This window comes from Coloeus monedula, assembly GCF_965178545.1.
Source record: "Coloeus monedula genome assembly, chromosome: 4".
NCBI lineage: Eukaryota > Metazoa > Chordata > Aves > Passeriformes > Corvidae > Coloeus > Coloeus monedula.
The window spans coordinates 4,371,724-4,396,889 of record NC_138784.1 but is presented as its reverse complement, the minus strand read 5'-3'; the positions used below and the strand labels follow the sequence as shown (position 1 = coordinate 4,396,889).

At 41.8% G+C, this 25,166-nt stretch overlaps 2 protein-coding genes across 3 annotated transcripts in view; one reads left to right on the top strand and one right to left on the bottom strand.

Moving 5' to 3' along the window:
- EPS8 (EGFR pathway substrate 8, signaling adaptor) overlaps positions 1–2,860 on the top strand; it is a 126,449-nt gene extending 123,589 nt beyond the window's left edge. For both annotated transcript variants that reach the window (XM_082280596.1, XM_082280597.1), the window contains exon 22: positions 1,443–2,860. In XM_082280596.1, coding sequence (XP_082136722.1) covers positions 1,443–1,556 — 114 coding nt within the window. In that variant the 3' untranslated portion in view covers positions 1,557–2,860. The remainder of the gene's footprint in view (positions 1–1,442) is intronic.
- A 6,991-nt stretch (positions 2,861–9,851) lies between these two features.
- PTPRO (protein tyrosine phosphatase receptor type O) overlaps positions 9,852–25,166 on the bottom strand; it is a gene marked incomplete at both ends in the record, with an annotated part of 140,312 nt that continues 124,997 nt past the window's right edge. The window contains 9 exons of the mRNA XM_082279569.1: positions 9,852–9,956; positions 12,210–12,345; positions 13,810–13,964; positions 15,112–15,234; positions 16,647–16,781; positions 19,081–19,157; positions 19,713–19,803; positions 20,817–20,898; positions 22,182–22,217. Coding sequence (XP_082135695.1) covers positions 9,852–9,956; positions 12,210–12,345; positions 13,810–13,964; positions 15,112–15,234; positions 16,647–16,781; positions 19,081–19,157; positions 19,713–19,803; positions 20,817–20,898; positions 22,182–22,217 — 940 coding nt within the window. The remainder of the gene's footprint in view (positions 9,957–12,209; positions 12,346–13,809; positions 13,965–15,111; positions 15,235–16,646; positions 16,782–19,080; positions 19,158–19,712; positions 19,804–20,816; positions 20,899–22,181; positions 22,218–25,166) is intronic.

Below are 25,166 nucleotides of genomic sequence, written 5' to 3'. Positions count from 1 at the left end.
TCTGTTCCAAGGATCATATTCCTAAGAACTCTGCTCTCCCTCCCCTCTGAGTAGGATGTGCCTGGTGCACTGTGCCACATGTGTGCTGCAGTTGGTTTAGTGGGGCAGCATTTCAAGCTCATCAGTCATGTTGTCACTGATGTTAAAATTCTTTCAGCTTGGGCTGCTCAGTTATTCTCAGACAAATATTTCCACGTGACCTCTCATAAAGCACGTTGTTGGGTGTCTGCCGATGGTTTTTTATGCGTGACTCCACTAATGGGTGCTGCACTTGTTCTGTATCTGAAACCAAGAGGGCAAGGACACGATGAATTAAGACAAATAAAGCTGTTCCCCTCACTTTCAGAGAGTCACTTCTAGGCCCCCTGCTTTGCCCCTCCACTCTGGGAGAAGAGAGCAATGGTATTTTAAGTAGGAGGAGCACTGTAGTTAATTCAGAAATTTTCTCACTCCTTGTGGCATCCGGTACTGCATTGTAATGGATATAATGGGATAAATCTATATTAAATTTTCTGAAATTGATAGGACACATTTTCAGAGTCCAGAATCAACTGCAGGATTTTCCCCTTAACAGTCCTGAATTTTGTTTTAGACATTTGAAAACCAGTTTCTGCTTCCTTATTCAGAGGCTATTTTGGAAGCTGATATTGAAGTTTTGAAGGTCATGTCATGGTGAAATAGTACAGGAGCAGATATGGCTCTTGGTTTATAATCCCCTAGTTTTACTTACAAGTCATGCACACTTTGGGAAGTTCTGCTCTGGTGGATAGGTGTCCTGGCCTTGCTAATAATTTTATTGATGTTGTCAGAGCAATGTTTGCTGTTGTCAGCAGACCTGGTTTTCACTCTCAAAAGGTGAAATAAAGCCTTGTCCTCACAATACTTCCTTGTTGCTAATATTGTAATACGGTTCAATTCCTACTACTGTGCTCTGAGCTTGAAACCTGTCTCTGAGCAGCACATGCCTGATGGTGAATTGTGTCGATGTGAGAACCTGAGACAGAATCCTCACTTAGGCCTTGCCTAGGCAATCCCACGTGCATGCGTGAGCTTTGTGTTTACATAAATCTAAAACCACCAAGGATTTATTTTCAGGTTTTTTATTTCTAAGTATTATTGCCCTGATTTTTAAGTGTGGAATCCTAACAAACTCGCTGAGTTTTAACCCTGCTTTTACTGAAGCCATATTTCACCCCCTTAATATCCAACACTTCTGGGGCCTCATGTGAGAATTAAAGACGCTCAGCAGTGCTGAAAGGCAGGCTCATGCTTTTAATAGTCTGCAGGTTTTTTCTGGTCTGTATTTAAGGATGGTGTAAATACTTTCCTACTGGAGCTTCAAGGTGAGTTTGTTTGTTCAAACAACTGTCTTATCAAAATCCTGGCAGAGGAGTTTCAGTACCTGTCAAAGCCACAAGTAAACTCCTCTTTTTTGTTTATAGGCGAACAGTGGTAGTTCAGAACTGCAAGAAATTATGAGAAGACGGCAAGAAAAAATCAGTGCAGCTGCCACAGATTCAGGTGTGGAGTCCTTTGATGAAGGAAGCAGCCACTAAGTGTGTTTCCCCTTTTCTTTAATCCCATTGTCCATAGCATTAAACCATCCAGCTTTGCTTTAGGGAGCAGTGAAGGGGAATGTCTTATTGTATTGTAAACGTAAACTAGCCAACATAAAGAAAATTTACAGTAGTCTCCACAGAAGTACCTGCTGCTGGCTTCTCATAATGAAAAATGAACAGATAAGAAACACGGTGGAGCTTCCTGACGGGTGAAAATACTGGTCCATGATTCATTTACACCCAAAGTTGAGTCTTGGCTTTACGGAATTAGCATGACAGATAAATTGGGGCACATCTTTGTTGGTGATTCATCTGAGGGAAGCTGAGCCAGCAATAAAAAAGCATTTGAACCCTTCAGTAATAATATTCTGAATCCCATCTCTTGCTGTAGTGTGCAATTATGTCTTTTTGGCTCAGTCTTTCTTGTCAGGCATTTGGCTCCAGGATGTTTGCTTAAGTTGTCGACTCCAGGAAATGTAGAGGGAATGTTTAGGGAATGAAGAGCAGCCCAGCATAGACTGAATCTTTCTTGCATCACTCCCAAGATGTTTTATTACTAATGATGCTGTTTATAGCAAAGTAATACTCTGTACATTGATTTTATCCGTATTTCACCTGTGATGAACTATAATATTGCACAAGGAGGAGTAACTAGAAAATAGTAACACAGCCCAGCTCAAAGAGGTGATGAGATCTGCTGTAGCCATGCAACAACTCACAGTACATTTTTTTTTTACTAAAATTGCATTTTTTTGTCTGTAACTTAACCCATGAAAAGGAACAGTGTATAATCTAGACTTCTCTGTGTGTTGATCCCAGATACCAGTTTTTCCTTATGTAAAAAGCCTTTGTAATTTCCTTTATAAATGTAATCTTTTGGAAAAGTGGAGGCAAAACAGGGGAAAAAAGAAAAGAGAAACATCCCTTCCAGAAAATGTTATTTTTGAAGATGCAATGATTTTTGTCACAAAATGTTGTTTCACATGGTCATGTGATTTTATATATAATATATGTATTATATATAATATATAATATCACTTAATTTAGACAAATTTAATCATCTAGTTTGATTAAGTTTCATAGTGCCTTTTTCACATGAATCAGCTTAAAGTCTGCAATAAACAGTATTTCTTGTCTGTTAAATTGTTGTATCTTTGTGGCTACAAAGACAGTATTGAAATAAGAAAGCAATCCTGATTTTTGCCATTAGTTTGCTTTTCCTCTGCATACAAGGGAAAAAAAAATCTATTCATTTTTCACAAATGAAAAACTAAAATCTTAATAAAGGTGTTAGTGCCATTTATTGTAAATGTCCTCACAAATATTACTTCTGTGTGGCTGGTTGTGTGTCCATGTATGTTTTTACACTTTATATATATCCTTTATGCCTGTCTGCATAAACATGGCCTTATTCAGAAATGGGTCAAGAAGTGAGAAATCCCATTCCGTGTAAGCGCACAGGAGGAGGAAACTTTTTAAAAGGTCTTTGAAACTCCTATTCAAAACTTAAGAGTCACTGTCTTTTCTCATGGGAAAGATGTCTGGCTCCATAAAAAGCACTGTGGTGGTAACCTGCCACCTCTAGTCCCCTGATAATTACCAGAATAGGAAGCCAATATTCATCCTCTCCACTGGCTTATTCCAGCATTCAGCATTTGGTTTGCTTTTGCCCAGAAAGAGGCAACAGCTCTGGGACTTCCCAGACTTTGTGAAGTTTGGCACTGGGAGGTGTTGGAGGGAGAACCTGTGCTTCACCTCTGAGAGAAAAGAGGGGGCTTCACAGCTGCTGGGGTCTTTTGACGCTGGGTTTCTATGTAGCTGTTGCTTAGAAAGTGCCAGACAAGTCTGAACGTGATCAGTGTGCTCAGAGGCATCTTGGGAGCCACTTGGAGGGGGAGAAGAGGAAACCCCTTCCATACACTGAAGGGATGAGCACAATCATCTTGGGGGGTGGTTGGTGTCTTTCCCCCCCCCCCCCCCCCCCAGTTTCTAAATTAACTACTAATGACTTAACAACCAAGCACTCCTTGAGTTGTATTTACCCTTTAAACTTGGCTGAACTAACCATTATGATTTCTGTGGTACAGTCTGTGAAATCTGAATGGTGTTGAGGCGAGTATTTCCCTTTTTTCCGGAATTTCCTTGGTGGTTTAAAGCACTGCAGGGAGCTTCAGCCCTATGCTGTGCAGTTTTTGAATTTTCATTTTGTTGGCAGTTGTAAGAAATCACAAGGACATCTCGTTTGGGGTTCCTCAAATGAAAATAAAATGTTTTCTTCAAAATATTCCGTGGTTTAAACGAAAACAGTAGTAAAATGCAGTGTTTCATTCAAAATGTTTTCTCTAGGATTTGAGCAGTGAGGCTTATTTTTTTAATACTAGTATTTTAGAAGGATGTGATATGTCTTTGAGAAGGAAACAAAGCCGTTTTTTAAATGCCAAAATCAGTGCCTTATTAGGCATTTGGTAACGGAGTAATTTACTATTTTGCTGCCATCAATCTGCCTTTTTAACTGGATGGTGGGGAGAGAGTTTTAGCAGCCCGTGTTCACTCAGCAGTTCTATGCTTTCAAAGCACAAACCTCCTAACATCAGCAAGGTGCTTCTTCCCACTTTAGGCTGCTTGTTCCCTTGGGACACCATGGGGAAAGCAAACTGTGAAACCTCTCATTTAATTCAGGAGGAACACTTCTAACCAATGTCGATGGGTGGAGCAGTTTACTTACCACCTAGCCATTCAAATGTTAAACAGGGCTTTGCTCAAACTGTGATCTGTTAGATTTTACACCTACTTTTATTGCTCCAAAGCATTGAACTGTATAAAACGTGGTGGTTTGTTGTTTGTTTTCTGTTTTGAGTGGGGTTGGGAAATAAGTGCATGTATCCATGACTGATGTGTGCAGAAATAAATGGTTGATAAAGCAGTAGATAGATCATATCCAAAATGATAATTATAGTCTGAAATGTGCAGAGCTCTCAGTGTTAGTGAACTTCTCTTGAAGTGCTTTGCTGGACAGCAGCATCAGTATTTTGATAATTTAAGGAAACAAACAAAAGAACCCATGAATAACTGTAAGATGGGAATTATTTCTAATTACGGAACCTGTAAGTTACAGAATTTTTATTTTAATGTGGGAATGAAGGAATTTTGACTTCTCAGGCATAGACAGAAGCAAGCTATAGCTTGAATACCAGACCCTGTTCAAGCAGGGATCACCACTGATTTTCCTGGGCTGCATTTCAAGCATAAACATGATTATGAATGGGAACTCAACTTTCTGGCCAAACTACCCTTTCATAGGAGCCCACAGTTTTTTCTCAAGTTGAGACTGGTGTCTAAACCAGCCCTGTTTAAGGATTGGTTCTGATGCATCAAGAGTATTTGAGGGAATACTTTTGTGCTCAGTCTCCCACCTCTGCATAAAAGCACCAACATTATATACAAGAAGTGCAAATGAGAGGGAATCTGTATTGGGTTCTGTGTTTAAATATTTCAGACTTTAAATTTCCACTGCAGCTCTGTCAACTTTTTGCTTATAAGTGCCTTTGGCTTGCCTTTATCTTTTTTTTCAGTTTCTCTGAGTTGCTTAGGTTGCAACTTTGGCCTCTAACTACTTCCTCAGTATTCAGACCAAAATGAGTTCCAGGATATGAGACTGTGCTTCTACTCCTTGGTAATATTTGCAGATTAAAAGAGGAAATGAATAAAAATAGGGAGCCTTCCTACAAGATTCCTAGCCCCCACTGGTGCCCACCACAAGCAGCAGCAAAGCTCAACCCACCTGCTCCCATCCATGTCAAGAGCATTGACAACATAATCCTCTCACAAGAAGTGGCTGAAATAACAGCTTTTGCCTGCCTCAATGAAATTACAGTTTTCACACAAGCCATTAAAAAAGTCAGAAGTGGGAGGAGGTGGTGGAGGGAGGGAAGGGCCATGTCAGAGCGTAAGAATGATGATGTTGATTATTTGACAGGGGAAATTTGTCTTATTTAGGTATAGGGGAAAAAAACCATTAAACTGAAATAAAGCACAGGTAAGGCTTCCTGACCTGTTATCTTTTGGTGAGGTTTGAAGGAAACAGTTCTGAAGACCCAAGGATATCAGGGCTGACTGTAACAGGATATGCTTGAGATTCAACACTTTCACACACGCCTCTAACAATTTCTCACCCTCCTAACTTAAGTACTTCAGTTTACTTATTTTCTGCTTCCGTGGCAGCATGCAGAGCATGAGACAAGGAGAAAACCTGTGCTGGTTTCAGTTAATGGTCACTCACTGCACAGGGCTGCTTTCACAGACGTCTGGGTCAGTAGATGCTGGGAAGAGCAGCAGATCAATACAGAGCATCAGTAGTGTCAGCAAAGCTATGGACATGAAGCCCATAATTCAAAAAATCTATTACTGAACCTGAAGCTTCAGACAGCTTTACTGCTGTGATGACATGAGAGTTTTATTGTGACAGATGCTGGAAACAATATTAACATGAAGCATGAGTCCAGAAACGTTGTTTTGGCTTTACTTTGAAGGTGCATGACAAGGTGAGGCCAAAAGTATGTCATGTCAATTCAGGCTAAAAGGCTCTGCATGACTCTTCCAGACTCATTTACTGCTTTACTCATGTTTTGAATGCTGGGCAAGGTGGTTTCCACTGCCATCCCGACATGCCCACGTACACAGTTTTGCATACTGTGTGGGGCAGGAAAAGGTATTATATTCTGATGGAGTTTTCATTGTAATTGACTTTGTGATTAAGAAGCTGTTAAAGGAAAAACACGCACCTGCTACTGTGCAAATGAAATCATTTTTGACACGCATTCAAAAACTGTCTAGTACGTTCAGGCTGCTCAGGCAGTGTCCTTTGCAACAATGTGATTTTGGCATCTCTGCAGCAATCTTGTACCCTGGCACATTCAGCCAAGCTTCTGTTACAGCCAGCTCACACTGTGACATTTTGTGAGCACACATGAATGATGTAGAAGTAACCTGCTTACTCTGGTCTGTGATACAGAATAAATGTAGACTCGATGGGCAATGGCCAGCAGGAGGGAGGAGACAGTAGATGAGAAAGAACATTTGTGGGTTGTTTTTTTTTTTCCCCACCAGTTCTCTATAGAGGGGTATGAACCTATTTTCTGAGTAAACATGTAATGACTCTCTAAAACACAGCTTTTTTAAAAAGCATGGCAGCAAGGTCTAAATGGTCGAGTGCTCATTTATAATTCTATTTTCTGTTGAGTTTAGGCCAGACAGCTCTTTGCTGTTCCTACTGGAACAGCAGGCCCTCCAGCTGAGGCACACCAGGGAAATGAGGGAGAAATGTGCACCACTGAAGCCTTTTTTGTTACCAGCTGGCTCCCTGAAACAGGGTGCTCTGCCCTTCTGTATCCATCTTGTACCTGGAGAAACAGCATCCCTGCTCTAGGACTGGGAGTAGTGGAAACAGTGGAAGTAGTATTAGATGCATGGAACCAGAAGGGAGGGGAAATGCATATCATACCCATTTAGTGATCAGAGGTGGGGTCCTGTTTCTTTAGCCGCCCTCACAAGGACCTGTTTTACTGGGGAATTATGTTAAGTCTATGCAGTTTTGCACAATAGACATGGGACAGTCTGAAGGAAGTTTTCCACTGTAAACAATACCATGATGAAGTAATTAATCAATAAGTATACACCTATTTACTTGCCAATGGAATAACTTTGGAAGGAAGAAGAAAAAGGAATTATCAGCTGAAGGAGATTGTTATCAGGCTCCTGGAAGCAGCTGAGCTACTGGCCTACACCCTGGCACCCTGCCAGGTGACAGCAGACCCGGGGTGAGTGAAATAAAAAGCGTATGCAGGTGTGTTTTGCTGTTTTGCTGACAGTGACTTCTCCACAGGTAAGCAATCCAGTGTGTTTACTTTCAGTTCAAGTCTGTTTTGCTTACATTGAGTACCATTGCTGCTAACTTCCAATGAGGTGACACAAAGCAACAGGTTACAAAAATGCCATCAAACATCCATTCTGACAGCATCCATGTCACAATACACAATGATGTACCGGAATTATACAAAGACCAAAAAAAAAAAAAAAAAAAAAAAAAATTTTATATATAGCTAATTATTTTGACTAGAACTGAAATGGACAGCAAAAAAGAAAGGAGCCCCCCGCCCTGCCCCCAAAGGCCCTGCAGGAATCCATACTGACACTTTGGCAGCTTCGTCGCAACAAACTGATAACCAGCCCTTCACATGCCAAAACCTTGCATCATAACATTGTAAATTCCTGGTTCAGGAAAAATAGTTACATCTATTAAAGCACTTTTTGTTTTTTTTGTTTTTTTTCCTTTCCACCCCTCCAACCTGAACCAGCTTCACGTTTTTACACAGGGTTAATAATTACTAAAAATAATAAATGAGTGAGGGGTATAGGCACCATAGACTGCTCAGAGAGTTAAATGCTATAGTATGTATGCTAAGACATCCCAGCTTGAAACTCAGTTGCCCTGTGATTAGATTCATCTAGAACAAGAGCCTGATCAGTGGCGTTACTGAAAAAGGTTGGCAAAAAGAGCAATCCCTCTGCTTAATTAGTGGCAGCCCCAGTGAAGAACCAAACCCACCCCTTCTCTCAGTGTCAGCTGCCTACTCCAGCTTTGGGCTTCACAGCTTGCATTTCTGCTCGTCAGTCCGTTCCTCGGGTCTTGTGCTCCCCCCAGGCCCCACGTACATCAGTGCTGTAAGGAAACAGTCAAATCCATGTACCCAGCAACCCCCCCGCCCTCCCAGCCCCTGTTCACAATCGCCAGATTTCTTCATGTATGTTCATGCCTCGCTATTCACTAATGAGGTATTATTAGATACTAACAATGCCTGCTCTCCTAGGGACGTTAGCACAGACCAGTGACACATGAAGAAAGCTCTTCAGTCAACCATTAAAAAAATATTGCACTTACTTTAACCTTAAGCCCAACCTGCACAGAAGAAAACAAATTATGAAAGAAATTAACCAAAAGTACCAGACAAAACCCCAACACTCTGGAGCAAACTATCTTATGCACACATAGTGTCTTTTCCTTCATGTTGTTTAGTTGAATTTGGTCCAGTATTTAAAAAAAATGTCCAGAAATTAAACAGTTCAAAAGACACCGCAGGCTCGTTAAGGCTTTGTCTCCCCAGTGCTTCAGAAAGGTAAAAGTTTCTTTCCCTCATTGTCCATCTACTGCAAAGCAGTGGTCTCTTGTGGCACAACACCTGCCCGTTCAAACCATCAACAGAAAAAAAATCAGAAGCAAGGGAAGATGGGTGTGCTTCATGGTCTCACCTGCAACCAAGCAAACAGAACGCTTCAGAAAGAAGAAAAGCAAATAAATACAATTCTAAGCATTTCATTTACTGACCCTCCCCACAGAGGCTGGGAGTGCATCAGTACCAGCAGCTGGGTGCTGGGACTCAGATTAGACAGTGAACTACCCAAACATTAGGAACTGGGGTTCCTTTACAGGCAGGGGGATGATGCACACAGAGGTTAATGAAGGCCCACGTGCAACACCACAGACACACAGCAGACATGGCTGGAGGTGCTGCCCTCAGCCCAGCTCTCCACCAGCTGCCTGAGAAGCAGTTTGTGTCAAAGTCTGCAGCTTCCTGCTCCACCCAAAAGCGAGTATTAAGGTTATGGCTGGGTTATTGCTGCCACCTAATGAACCAAAGCTTAGTGGCTTTAAGAGCAGTGACATAGGTCCTCACAGCTTGTCCCAACCACCAAATCTCATGGTCACAGCCACTTGTTTTTCTCAGGCACGGGGCCTCAGTGGGAAGGCAAGGCCGACCCTTCACTTATGCTACTGGTGGTACCAGTTTGAGAGCCTGCTGCTTCCCTGGTACTATGATTTTAGATTTATGCAAGAATTTCCCACTGTTTTATAACAGAACTGTTTGGTTACCGACTCACCCTCCAGCAGAGCATCCCCAAGCCTCTGCTGGCCTTGGTAACCAGGCAAAATTGTTTTTTGAAAATGACTGAAGATGCTGAAGTTGTCCCTCTCTTTCAGCTTTGCAAGGGATGTTAGGACAACTGGCAGGGAATGGTGAGATGGCTCATGAGAGTTCTGGAGGCTCTGTTTCCACAGTGCCATGGAAAGGGTAGTGGATTATTTACTGTGAGAGGCTATTTTCCCTTAACTCTCCATGTGAACATGAAAGAGTAAGGAAAGCCCCAGACTGCCAGCAAAGCTCCTGGAATGGAGGTGTGAGGCTGTGGACATGGCACAGGGCCAGGTTTGCCTTACTTACCACCTGTGACTCTGAACTAGGACTTGCTGACATTCTCATATATGACATCACTGATGCAGAACTGCTGCTTCTTCTTTTGCCACATCAGCTGCACGCACTGGTGAATAAAAATGTACTGTTCCTAGGAGAAAAGATCAAATAAGTGGACATTTTTTGCACCTCAGAAAGCATGACAAAAACCCAAGCAGTGAAACAGTTTGATGGTTCACAGTAACAGCCTGCACAGCTCCATGTCTCCCACCTCAGCTCCTCACAATGCACAGTGAGTTATTAGCTCCCATTAGAATAGTCCACAATTGTTACAGACAGCGGCTCAGGAAGCATGAAATCCACCTGGCACCATAATCACTTATTAATAACCTGAATGATGACAGAAGAGTTGAATCTGAGGTAAAGTGGATCTACTTTACATTGCCTAAAAAGGAAGGAACTCCAGGAAAGATATCTGAATGCTTTATGTGCAACAAATTGCACCCATGCCACATATGCACCTGAAATATTTTAATGAGGTTCGTGTTCCTAAGTGTTTGACCTCTTTACCAATAAAAAGAAAACCCCTGATTTTGTTCACAGAGTAGTTATCAACCTCTGTGCAAGTGACACCGTGAGTTGGGTCAATCACATGCATCTCTGTATTTCTGGACAGGCTTTTTTGCCACAAGACCGTGGTTGTCTTTCACTTTGGTTATGGACTGACTTTTCTGAGCATTATCATCATACAGATTGACCACTGTAATCCAATTTAGAATAATCTTAGTTGATGACTTTTCAATTTCAAAGAGAGAGAAGGCAATCCCTGATGAATCCTGACACTAACTTTTATGTGCACAAGGCACAGGAGCCAAGTGAATTTCAACCAAAGCGACTGTCCCCAAACCCAAGTCTGCATTTCACCCCTGTCCCCAGTGGCCTGCTGATGCCAGCAGATACCAGTATGAGTTTGAGTCATGATTCACACCACAGAAATGTCTGGATTTCCTCACACCCACTGATTTGGAGAGACTGGTTTCAATTCAGGGTATTTCCCATGCTAACCCCCTTTTTGGGCCTGTGCCGTTTGTTTTTTTGAAACTGCTCCTTGAGACATTGCCAAGTTTCCAGCATACAAGGCAATGTGGACTCAGGTGAGCTGTCAGTGGTTCCAGATTTTGTAAGGAAAAACATTTTGGTGGCCTCTGTGACTGAGTGTCAGTGTCACTTAGTGACCTCTGAGGCCCGTGGCAGCAAGAGCTCAGTAACCGCCCTTGACATCAGCCCCAGCCAGGCAATGAGGTCCTACATGAAAAAAAATGAAATAAAAATAAAAAAACCAACCACCACCCTACAAAAACCCATATCACCTCTGGAGTGGTAAAAGTTGCAGCTGAATTCAATCAACGATCAGGATTTTTTTTCTCTGGTGTTTACATAAGGATCTGCCTTTGGATTAATACAGTGAATTGTGATGAAAAGAGGCAGGTTGGTAGCAATGATCCAGAATGGAGTGAAAATGACTTTTTTTCATTTCCAGATGCTAGTTGTTGTGAATGCAGGTTTTCTTCCTCCTCTCCTCTTCCTGCTACAAATTTTTTTGCTTTGCTTTGGATTCAACAACCCTTGGCAACAAACGATCTGCCAGACCTAGCCTGAAAACAGGGATGGTGGCACTTCCAACTGCATGGAGATTGCCAGTTTATGCTGTGTCTAACCAAGGAAGAGTACAACAGGCACGAAATATGAAATCTTTCCCTCATGACTAGGCAAACAGGGAAGGTTTAGATGCATAAAAGCTTCTGCTTTGAAGAAAGAGCTTATGATTTCCCCCCCCCCCCAGTATATACTGTCTATATATTTTTTCTTAAAAACAGAAGAAGAACTACCCAGTAGATATTTGGGTAGGGAGAGGGTTGAGGAGGATGTCTGGCAGACTCACAATCCTTTTGTCTGTTTTGCTCATCTGAAATTCCATTGTGTCATGAGCTCCTATGCTTGGCTGGATGATACCAACATGATACTTGAACGAGGCTGCCTGATACTGATATCATTTCATGAGCCATTAATCCCCTCAGCAAGCCCAACTCTTTTCAGTGTGGTTTGAAAATTCCATATGTTAATCTCTTCTAATGCATTGTTTGCATATTAATTTTACAGAAGGTGAGAATAACTCATTTCCTCTGGAAGATAGTGAGATTGCAGATATATTATCAAACCCACCTATGCAGTGGATTAATAATGTGACAATATCACAACGAAGATGAAAACCTGATTGTATCAATTCATAGTGATTTTGTCAAGTGTTCAGGGGGAACAGCAGTCACTGGACACAGACATGCTAAAGAGGGGTATGAAATGGGCACAACAATACTGTCACAGTGCTGCAGTGAGCAGATCCTACCTCTGTCTGCACCATGGACATTCTGTAGGACCTCATGTCCGACACCAGGCCCAATATATCCACGAACTCATGGTCACGGATGTGCTGCAAGAGCCGATCCAGGGCTATGAATGTTCCCGTCCGTCCCACGCCAGCACTGCAACACACACAGACATGCATCTCATTTCAGGCTCTTCTGCAGGGGACACACAACAAAATCAGTGGCACTGCAAAGAGCAGGAGTCCTGCAATTGCAATAATCAGATAGAACTACTCTGAGGTCAGGCAGGCTGGTTAATCTGTGGGATTTACTGGCACACAACCCATCATCCGTTGGTTGGGCAGTGGATGCACTCACACACAGAACGTGCATGCACACCCTCATCCACCCTTAGCTGCCTGCTCTTCCTGCTGTCACTGCTCCCCTCACAAACCTCAAGAGACCCCTCTAACTCCAGGGGCTGGAGTCAGAGATACAGAGACCTGCTCAGGAGCAATGAATGCCCAGGGACAGAGGGGTCACACCTGCAGGGCTCAGTTCCACAGCTCTCCACACTGCAAAGCTCTTGGCTTGCAAAGGCGCTGCACTACTGCAGGTTGTCCTCAAAGGACAAACCACCCAGAAGAGTCTGTGCTCCAGGACTTCTGCCTCAGGAGCATGACACAGAAATAGCTCCCACTCAGCTGAAAATCTTCATTTTCCCCAAAGGGAAGCTTAGCAACTAGAAAAAAATACACACTGCTTTCAGTTAGAGATTCTCATGCATGTACGATTCTTTGCACTGTAATTTCACATGCGATGTTTAAGTCTGTTTTCACTGAGTGTGGCATTAGAGGTTTTACAGAGTATCACACAGCAGCCCAACACCCTCCTACCTAGGCTGGAAGTGTGTATTTTAGCAAAAGTTCTTTCTCCTCTTTTGTCATGCTTTTCCTGAAAAGGCTTGGAAGTTTTTGCAATAATGTTGAACAGTTCATCTCAGCTCAACGTGTCATAAAACAGGTCTCTATTTTGGCTTTTTTTGCATTAATTTCTTAAACAAGGTCGATACAATGGAACTTCTGATGTATTAACTGGACAGATTAACTGATGCATTCATTCTGTGCCTTCTTCAAGGTTTGAGAACAATTGCTGCAGGAGTTGATCGATACATTCTTTCTTTGCCCCCCCACTAATTTTGCAGCAATGCTAGTTTTAATCTATGTGGTCTAAGATGCACAGTATAGTCTAAAAATACTATCTGAAAATATCTCTCTTTGCTGCTAGAAGCATCCTAACTGAAAAAAAGAAAAAACTACAGTTGTTGCCCAGCTCTCTGGTACTTGCTGTTTTTCTTTCCCAGAATAATTAAGTACTAAATACAGGGTTTGATTTCATGATGTTATATATAAGTCTCTCCCCTGTCTTATGAGCACTTTTTTTGATACAAAGACTCAGAGAACAATATTCCTCTGTGAATTTCTCCATGAGGTTACAGGGGAGAGCTGCAAAACACCGTAACACCAGAGAGAACCATCTTCAGCCAACAGGTGAGCAGAACCCCAAAATCTCTCCGTCTCATGGGTTCCCAACTTATTTAACATCGCAACTCACACTTCTCCTTTTCCTGGAAGCATTTACCTGCAGTGTATGACCATGGGGCCTTTAGTCTTTGCTGATTTCTGCCTGACCATCTGTACAAACTGGAGGATGCTCTCGGCAGCGTTGGTCGTGGGGACACCATGGTCTGGCCAGGCAGTGTAGTTAAAATGCATCACATCTTGCACCTCATCAGCCTGATGGGAGAAGCAGAACAGCAGCATTTTCACAGAGCTGTAACAGGGTAATCACGCTCAATCACACTGAGGGCTTTTTGTCATTTTGTGGTTTTCATTTTTTCCCCACATACAGCCTAAAAAAGTGAAGCCAGCCAAAAAAATGGCAAAGAACAAACAGGCTATTTGATTACAAAGTGGGGAGGATATCAGGACCTCATTATCAAATGGGTATGAACTTCCTGTTTCTGTGTTTGGGATTTGCTTTTTGCTTTTGTCCCTGTGGTAGTTCCATTTTATTTTGCTTTTGAATCAAGAACTGTTGCATTTTTCAACTTTGGGCTTTATTCATTTTTTTATTCCATTCCCTCTACTCTTCTCATTTTGCCACAGATAAAGAGCAACACTACTGGCAAACAGTCAAGCCTGGACTCTTGAGAGATTTTCTTTTTAAGTTTTAAAGAAAAAAAAAAAACAAAAAACAAAAGGGAAGAAAAATCATTACAAGGGGAAACATTTAGGGAAAAACTCATTATGACAAAAAACATTTACAATGCTAAAAATTCTACTGGCTTTAGATGAAGTAAGATCCTCAACACAACACATAAGTCCTGGGCCAAAGGCTCATTGCCAGTGCCTAGGTTTCTCCACATCCCCTCCTTATCCCTCAACTTTCCTTCATGAGATGGTGCTGGCAACAAGCTGATGCAGGAAACAAAGGTGGAAAGAAATGCTTGAAAGTATGGAGAGCTTTCATTTGGAAATCACATGCTCTTGTGTGTGTTTCAATACTTCATAGGTAGACATGATTATTGCAGAATTGCCCTTTTGAAAAATATTTTCAATTCCTGCATTGGTATTTTCAAGTTTTGACTAATTTATAGCAAGAAGGTGTGCCTGAGATACAGAAAAGAAGAAATTCACACATTTGTTGTCAGTAATTACTGGTACCACAGAAGTGCCCAGAGCTCTGGTACTACTTTTGTTTCAGCCTTGCACTTTGGTGAGAAATTCAGAGACAACAATTTTAGGGGAAAGTTTTGTGATTTGGCCGTTTGCAAGTGTGGAGTGAGAGTAAGGACATCGATCTCTCTTAGGTGTCTTCCACTGAATGCCAGAAACAGGCAGAAGTTAAAGAAAAGGCTGGACTGAAATCACTCTCACTCACGTAGCTAATTCGGAAACCGCGGTACACCCAGTCCGTGTGCTCCTCCTCGCTCAGCATCTCCACTGTGATATCCCCATATGCAACAGGATCTTCTGTAAAAGGCCAGTAGTGATCACATTTCACCTGAAGGGGAGGGAAATCCAGGCATATTTGTATTTATATAAAGATACACACATAGGAGGAAACACAAGGAAAGGGATACAGAACATCACGTTTAGCAATGCCTACACTGGTGCTCACATGCTGCTGCAATAAGAGGTAATTTATCCTGCAATGAGCTCCAGTCTGACCATTCCTGTTTAATTGTGGCCATCAGCTGTGTATTAGTTTTCAGAAGGGCAGCTTTAGTACAGTGAAGAATAGAAGAAGAGTGCCTTTTGTTACTTTTCCTGATATAATAGGTCTAAATGGAGCAAAACACTGGGAAAGACAGTGTCCACACAGGCCCCCCCAAATTATATTCCAAATATTTCTGTTACAATATCAAGGGAAAATACAAAGCATAAAACCTGTCTTTTGTAATTATTTAAACTTAAGAGTGCAGAATCACAGAATTTCTGAGGTTGGAAGGGACCCCTGGAGGTTATCCTGTCCAACCCCCTCCCCTCTCAAGCAGTGTCACCTAGAGCCAGCTCTAGACCACGTCTAGGTGACTTTGGAATATCTCCAAGGATGGAGACTCCACAAGCTCTGGGCAGCCTGTGCCAGTGCTCAGTCCTGCTCACAGCAAATAAGTGTTTCCTGACTTCAGAATTAATTTAATGTGTTTTTTTAATTTGTGCACATCACTTCTTGACCTGTCACTGGGCAAGTCACCACTAAAGGAGTCCCTTGTCTCCGTTCCCTCCCCATCAGGTACACAGTGACAAGATCCCTGGAGCCTTCTCTTTTCCAGGATGAAGAGTCCCAGCTCTCTCAGTCTCTCCTCATGTAAGAGGAGAGGCTTCCTAATAAAGTCAGGGGAGGTAAAAAGGCAGAAAAGGTCAAAGAAGGTCAGGGATTGTCAAAGAGGGTTGAGGAAGGTTAAAGAAAGTTAGGGAAAGTCAAAGAACATCAAAGCAGGTCAAAGGAGGTCAAGGAAAATCAGGGAAGGTTGAAGAAGGTCAGGGAAAGTGAAAGAATGTGAAAGAAGTTCAGGGAATGTCAAAGTAGGTCAAAGAAAATCAAAGAAGGTCAGAAAAGGAAAGAAGGGGTCAAAGAAGGTCAAAAAAGGTAAGAAGGGGTCAAAGAAGGTCATCAAAGGTCAAAAAGTTCAAAGAAAGTTGAAGAAGGTCAGGAAAAGTCAAAGAAAGTGCAGCAAGTCAGGGAAGATCCAAGAAGGTCAAGGAAGGCTAAAGAAGCTCCAGGAAGGTCAAAGGAGGTCAGGGAACATCAGGGAATGTCAAAGAAGGTCCTGAAATGTGAAGGGATGCCATTCCAGGGCTGGTGGTGATGCTGCCTCATGATCAGAAACAATGCAAAGACATTCACTCAGCACAAAAGAGCTGTTTTCAGGGTAGTTTCTTTCACACCACATACAAGATTTTGTTACATACCCGCCTTTTCTCATTGCACTGAGTGAGCATGACAATAATTTGTGATTTTTGCTGGAGAACCATCTTCCAAAAATCATTCCTAGTTTCTGGCAGTGGTCCTTGGGTTGCAATGTATTCCTGCGGTGAATTATAACCCTAAGAGACAAAGAGATAGGTCCTGCTTACCAACATGGTTACTGCTTCAGAACACGTATTTTTCAGATTTTTTTTAGCTTGCTCAAGTTCAATTTGTAGTTCTAAAAGTGACTTCTAATATAAAGAAATTACTATTCTTTTTTGTATTTATTTGTGATGACAACTTCTGCTAGCTTTTGATGCTCCCAAAGTATATGCAATCTGAAGGACAGAAGATGAAGCTGTTACCATACAAATCATTTGCCCAGAGAGCAGAAAAGGCAAAAAGTGAGTAATAAGAACCCTAAAAGGGAGTTCCAGCTCCTTAAAGATTATGTAATTTTTGGTAATTTTGTTTAGTTACAGATACCCAATCTGCTTATCCCAAGCAGTAACTGTGGTGACTTTCAGTCACTGGTGTCAATGGAACAGGGTTATATGCAGGTGTTTATGTCATAAGGACTTAAATTAATAAAACATTAATTAGAATTCTGCTTAACATAATAGAGAAAATGCTGAGTCAATGCTCTAAACAGCTGCCCAGATGCTTCATATCCATGTGTTCCCTCTCCTATCCCCATGAACATGATTTTAGTTGGAAAGACTCCTTTCTCCTCTCCAAAACCAAAAGACTGCTATTAAGACTATAATAAAAGACCACAGAATGACCCTTTTGGCATCTGCTATTACCATATTTGCTGAGATTGTATCATCAAAATTGCATTTGGAAAGTTGTTTATATTCCTAGCAAGAGCAAAAAATTCATCCAACACACAGCATGATCCCATGCAAATTGGGCAATTTCTGTGCCACCTCAGTACGTGGCTCATAAAATTATTTGTGATTTGGGAGCACTTCCCACAAATGGCTTCCTCCAGACATCTCTACAAATCAGCTCAATCTGAGTTTTCACACTACACAGAATTTGCTGCCTGTTTGTCTGCGTGGGCTGTGTCTGACCTAAGTGACAAATCCCTGTTAGCACAGGGACACAGATCAGCCCTGGTTTCTGTGTTCGGAGGCAGGGACTCCGTGGAGAAGCGATTGTCAGGAAAAGCCCAGCTTTAATATCACATGTTTATCCTGGTTTCCATGGTCAGCACTGTGCTATTAAGTAGAACTAAAGAGATGCAAAGCAGAAATGAATTCTGAAAAGGACTGCTACTTAAGGTCCTATTATCCACAATCCCACGTCACAGAAGTTTCCTGAGTTGTGCACAGTGCTTTTGAATCCTGGAACGTTTTTCTTTCCTGATTCTCTGTGAGCTCAGGCACTTGCAGTGTGAGTGCTCAGGTTCATGCTCTGGACACAGAGAAGCCAACTACAGACACTTGGCTCAACAGTGCACACTTGGGCAATGCCACAGTGACAGAGAAGCTGCTCCACTGACTCATCCGAGGGCTCCTCCTTTCTCCGTAAGGCTCGCTCAGCTCTCTCCAGCACAGGCTGGGCCAGCTCTGTCTACAGCAGGACTGCAAAAATGCTCATTTGTCTGTGATCCCCAAGGGAAAGGCCTTTTCCTGAAGGGCTGCTGTGGTGCCCTGCCTCCTCTCCACACAGAGCAGCCCAGTGAATGTTGCTCTCCAGCTCACAGCACAGGGGCGACCAGTGGGGCAAACCTTTGTGGCAGCGGCAGAGATAAGCCCAAGTGACTGCATGAGCTCAGGGGAGAGTGGAGAGAGCTGATGAGGTTTCAGCCAACCCCCAGTGTCAAAATATTTGGCTACAGCTCTGTCTGAACTTTAATTATCCTGAAACTGTGGGTGCTACCCCCGGTAAGTGGCTGTTCCCTGCCAGGTGGAGGGAGGCCCAGGGGAAGCACCAAAGACGAGGCAGAAAGCAGAAGTTCTCTCCACACACCATCTGGGTTGTGTGTGCATTTTGTACATTTGGAGTGTCTGGCTTAGCCCTCTTTTCCATGTGCAGTAGAAATCTAGAAAAATTTCTCTTTTAAAGGTTTATGTTTTACCTCGCTATCTTAAAAGGCCACCGAATCATTTAACTGCCCTAATGAGTTAAATGATAAATTTAATGAGTTTCCTGCTCATTTCCCTACCAGTCCAACCAAAATTTTGCAAAGATTCACAGCTCACCCAGTGCTACTGTGGCAAAATTCTGCCAAAAATCTTCCCCCTTCACCCCTTTTTCTTCCCTTTCTTTTTCTTGGTGGCTGCTCCCTGTGGGCAAAATATCTGGAAGCTGAAGGAGATGCTGAGAACATGACTGAGCTTCCAGGAGATATTGTGCTATTCTCAAGGGCCATGCTCTGACCGGTGTGCAGGACACTGAAGTCCACACTGACCAGACCTCTGTACTCACAGGGATGTAGTTGGCATTAATGTAGTCAGATCCCTCTTCTTCATTCATTGAGACTAACCGGACACGACTAAAATCATCTGTAAAAGGAAAAAGAAATTAGAAAAAAACTGCCTCTCAAACATGGCACTCATCTCTAGGCAAAACTAGGCAAAATTTAAATCAGTCCTATAGGAATGGCAAAAAAAAAAACCTATTAAAATCTTAATAAATTTTTTAAAAATCTATTAAAAAATAGAAAATTCTCGTATTTACCAAGAGAGCAACGTCTGCTTCAGCAAACACTACATGGACACACCATCACTACTGCTCTGCAAACACCCCCTCCAAGTGCTGTCCCTTTGGGCTCCCTTAGGTTTCATTAAAATCATAAGAGAAATACAGTAACACTACTCAGTAGCATAAGAGACCTTATGTTTCTCACCTCCAAACTCTTGCCACGATAAACATGTCCAGGAAGCTAGATCTATTCAAAGCTAACAAAAAACATCTCTTGCCTGGTTCTCTGTAAGAGCAGGATTGTAGAACAGGCTTTTATCAGTCTTAGAAAATCCCCTGATTCTCCAATTTTCTTATTAAAACTCCTCTTGCCCTCTCTAGGGATTTTAGCAGGATTTAGTGTGTGTTGTACTTACATGGCAGGATATTTGTGTAGCGATTTTTACAGCGATTCATGGGGAGATCAGCAGCAAAGTGGGGTATGTCAAGCCCAATCAGTTTTAGCTCCTGAGATAACAGCAAGGAAAATGCCAAGGTCAGCCTCAAAAACACTCGGAGAATAATTTTTTGTGAAGTGATTACTTGTGGCAGGTACCAGACAGAAAATGCTCATAAATCGCTTCATAAATTGACAGCAGGGCTACACTGATTTTCCTTATTTGATGCCTCTGAGTTGGGCTCTGAGCAGCTGGAGAGCAGTGCTGAGGTTTGTCCTGCTGATGTTCCAACACACGGCTGCCACCCCTGCTGTGACAGAGAATTGCTCCTCCCTACCCACACTCAGCCAAAACACTGTCATGCCAGTTATTTCTGTGGTGGTCATCCCTTAGAGGGGCTTCTTCAAGTCCTCAAGTGGCTTTCAGTCTTGGGGGAAAAGCTTGGAAGATCTTTCTAGTCATTATCTTCAGTAGTTACATATAATATATGTGCATCAGAGGAATCTGCTGTCAGGGAGGGATCATGGTAACACCCTGAGCGTCCTCCCCGCTGCCTTTCCATGTTTAAATCTTTGGGAAACAGCCCTAGGCTAGGGATGGGGTTTAGTTTTATACTACTAAGCTGACTTTAAATTCTGGGTAATTAAGAAAATGCACCTGAACTTGTCTTAGAGAAATCTCCTTGCCCTTAAAGAGATTTCTGATGCTACTTCCTCATTTCAACACTTCCTCTCAAATTAAGGGCATTAAATATATAAAGTAGAGCCATTTAAATCCCAAATTTAATTCAGGTTGCCAGCATGTGCTAAACTTAAAGCAAGTCAGTTTTTCTGGCAACTAACTCAAATTGAATGTGATGAGCCACTCCAATCAAGTTTACTAAATGCAGGCTTTAACACCAAACACCACCACCACCACCAAACTCCACTTCTAAATTCTGCAGAAGAGGAAGTGAAGCCCAGGAACACCACACATCAACCAACGCAGAGCACCCAGCAGCACGCCACACAGACTTAACATCTTGAAAAAGCTGATCTGGGCATGGCAGGTAGCAGAGGGCAGAACCCTCAGAGATTTATTTACCTCAAACTGCAGAGAAAATTTATAATCTGAATCTTTGGCCATATCCTTGATGTATCCATCGAAATCATCCAACTGGACAGGGCTTTGAAAGGAAAATACACAGAAATTAAGTTAAAAACCCAGGTTTTTTCCTACCTTTTATTTCTTTCCCCCAGAATACTAGCAAGTCATAAATATCTGTTTGGAACTGTTAATGCTAGAAAGAAGTAAGGATGAACCTGGTGGTTAAGGGCCATCAAATGGTGGGTGTATTGCCCATTCCTTGTATCATAATGGCACCAGAAAGAGAGGCTGGGGGCTGCTGACCCCTCTGGGTGCCTCAGTGGGGCAGTGCTGATGATAGTAAGCACTGTGGTTTGGAGGCTGGGCTTGTTCTACCCACAGGCAACCACTGTTCTCAGGGGCCCATGCACCCTTCCTGTGATCAATCAGAGGTCCCTGAACTGCTTTTACAGGTGGGTATGTCCCCAAGGGCTTTGCTCATGCAGCAAAATGGATTTCATATTTAGGCTTTGGGGGTTTTTTTCGTAAGTTCCACCTAAAAAAAAAACTCCCCTAAACCCGCACTTTGGATGTCACTGCCCTGCCTGCTTTCTCTGCTGGCTTTGGGAGCTACACACATTTGTCAGAAGTCAAACTGTCTTCCCAGAGAGACGGTGGCTAAAGAAGGTGGTACATAACTATACAAAACCATGGAGAGCTTCAGTAGGTATGAATTAGCCTCGATTTAGTGACTCCCACCTTTCCACACTTTTTTTGCCAGGTGAGATCTATCTGTTAGTCAGGCATAGCCCCTGAACATAATGCAGAAATAATTTAGGCTGACGCTCTGAGTAATGAAACACAGGTAAACAGCTTCTCTCACCTAATTATCATACTCTAATTTACCAGCTACTGAAGCATGTACACAGCAATCTTCTCATTTACTTTGAGGCAATATGCCCAAAGGAACCTGTCTTATCACCACTTAATTACTCCTGCTTACCAGCTACCATTAATGATCTAATGTTCTAGCAACAACTGTAATGAGAGCCCCATGCCAAGAGGGAAATATCACTACAAACAAATGCATCCCAGCTTTTTCATCATTTACAATTTTTAACTAAGGATAAACTCTGTTGAAATCACTAAGTAGGATAATTGATAATTCTCCCTGATGACTAATTTTATATGTTTTACTACAATTTGTTGAGGAGAATTGCTTTTGTCCAATTATTGTTTGTTTTCTGCCTTCAGATACTGCTCCTGGGATATGTCTATGGAGAAGTTTTCTATATCTGTAACTGCAATACCACTATGCCATCTAATCCATAATGCATATTTAGTCTAAGACTTATTCCTTTAAAAATCAAAGAAGTTACATACTTGGTCAGCTTTCTCTTCTTTAATCCATTTTTACTCCTGTAAAATAAAAGGAAGTGTTTTTCATTCATTAAGCTATTGTACAACTTCTATTCAAAGACAGTACTGATTTAAGAATGTGTATTTTTTCATCATACTCCAGAGGAGATTGGTGATAATAACTTGGACAATTTTAAGCTGATAGCAGCATTTCTGTCGACTCCAATGGGATGAATATCCCATTCTGTGCCTGAGAATGACCTGCCAATGCAAAGGAAAATCTGTGCCCAGCAAAAGCAGTGGGTCCCCTGTAAATCCTGGCCCACTGGCTTTGGGTGGGCTGGGGCTGAGTCCCCAGGGCCTGAGCCCAGCTGAGCCTGGAAATGGATGTCAACACTAGAGAGCAACTGGGAATGAGAAGCTTCTGTCGGGTAAAGGGACAAGACCACCACTGGCAAATTCAAGAAAAGGTGAAGGAAAAAAGAAAGGGCCTGTCTCATAACCTGCTTATGATGATCAACGAAGACAATGGCAAATATCTTACTGACCTCAGTGGGACTCAAGCTTAAACCTTAGATAATTTAATTGCTTTTAACAGCTGGAGGTAATTATGCCAGTCATGTGAAACAATGATTTATAAGTGATATAATTCACTAGCGACAGCTGTGAGCAGGTTTTTGAGTGTGTTAAGCAGTAAAACCCAGAGGATCAGACTTAAGAACTGCCCTACACCAACTACCACCACGTGGTTTTTTGGAGGGGGTGTGTGTTCATTTTGTTGTTGCCACCAAGCAGTTAAGCAAACATTAAGATTAAATACACGAAGCAAGCACCCTGGAATAACTTGCTAGAGGTCTAAAACTACTGATCTCCTCTCTTCAATCAGCCACAGAGGACAAACAGGTTCTTGCTTACTCAGAAGGAAGTTTAGTAGGGTCAGTTTTTAATTCCTGGGCATTAAACAATGTCTGTTCATTTTTCACATTATAATGATGCTATTTTAAATTTCATGGTGATATAAAAATTATTTCTAGATCACTTGGTTCACAGCTTCAATTAGTAAATTAAAGGAGAAGACTAAATTCTAAATAATGGAAATATACAGAAAGAAATATTCAAAAGTGGAGTATTTTAATTTTTCTACCCTGTTTAGACATTATATTAAAAAAAAATAACTGTTTACTTTCCAAAATTAATTTCTACAAAACTTTCAGTTTCTGGAGCAGCCACAACCTGTAGTAATTTTCTTTTTTTATCAAGGTACATTTCCATTTAGACAAGGAGCTTTGCCTGCAGAATTAACAAGAGCTACAGCAATACCAGCTTTATATGAATGTGGAGATTAAATATTATAAATCTCTTCAGCCTATCATGTTATCTGTACATTCATAGGTACTGTACACTAGTAGTATTTATTTTCCATCTTCAAAGATTTTTTTCCAATGAAATCTTAAAGTTAATTCCACTAAATTATTCAACACATGTCTATCCCCTGTGACTATGGTAAACCTTTTAATGTTGGGCACATAAGAATTAATTTGAAAAGGAAAAAAATACCTAATTGCTCTTTATGATGGGAATGCTTCTAAGAACGCTTCTCCAAGGAACACTTCAAGAGGCAATAAAACAAATGATTGACATACATTTCTCAGCAAGAATTTCGTGTGCTTTGATAGCCTCAAGAGGCCTTTGTTAATTCTTAGCATTGCAATTGTTTCCTGAATGTTCATAAATATTTTAAACCAACTTGTGTGCAAAACAAAGACATTTGAAACATTAGCTGGTGTTTCATCTGTTATTCCATTTACTCTACAGATTAAAAGACAAAGAGAGGGGATTAATCTCATCTCATTCCACTTCAGCTCCTGTAAACTTAACCATCTAGACTAAAATAGGGAGAAGAGGAAACGTCTGAAGAAAGAGATGCATCTGGAAAGGTGAGTTAACATGTAATAAAAGAAAAAAGGCAGGGGGGCAAAAGAAGATGACAACTCTTTGCAGCTGTGCCATCCACAGTGGCCACCCTGGGCTTCTTGACCATTAGAGAGCTAAGAGAGATCAGTGTGACCTCCAAAATAACAATCACCTGCTTGCCTGACCCTCCACCACTGTGCAGCTCCAGAGTTAGCTGGGTTTACACCAGACAAGTTCCAAGTCAATATAACATGAACCTTGGAGAGGTGGGGAGGACTCTTCAGCGGGGTGTGTGTGGGGAACATGCTGCTGTTTTCCTGAGAGAAGAAATGGACCTTTCTTTACTTACATAAACAGTCTCATTTCTAGGCCCACTGAAAATTCAGATGGGTTTTTCTACAGACCCACTGTAACTCAAGGAAAATCAGTCTCAAAAGTCCCTATGCTGAAGACGTTGATGTGGGCCTGCCAGGGCTTTGGTGCCACATGGTCAGACAAGGGAGAATCTTTGGGAAAAAAAATCTTAACCTCAGTACCAGCTTTTTTTTGTAAAACCCTCTAACTTGGACTCAAGACCATCAGGAACTTCAGTTTCTTTATAGGAATTAAGCATTTTTGGATCCTAATTATAAATATTTGTTAAATGGTTTGTAAAACAGTTCTGCTTCTAAGTAGATGAGTGGCTTTGTCAGGTATTTTCAAAAAAACAATCAGTTGTTTATTAAGTCCTTATAAACTATTTAAAGACTGAAGTATTAAATATACACACATATACAATGAGATGTGCTCACAGTGACCCTATTTTTACTCTTTGGGACTCCTAATTGTATCGACTGTCAGTGAACTGGTTGTTTCAAAAGCAGAACTTTTACTGATGTCACGAGAGCTAAGAGCACCTTTATAAAACAAATGTATTTGACATCACACACCAAACAGGTGGGGCACGATCAAGCAGCAGCAGCAGTCAGTGCCAGGCAATGAACATGTAAATAACCAGGACAGAAGAAGCCAGGACTTATAATGAAGCAGCAAAATTTGCAAAGACAACAATGAGATGGATACAATGACCACTGTGAGATTAGCTTTTTAATACCA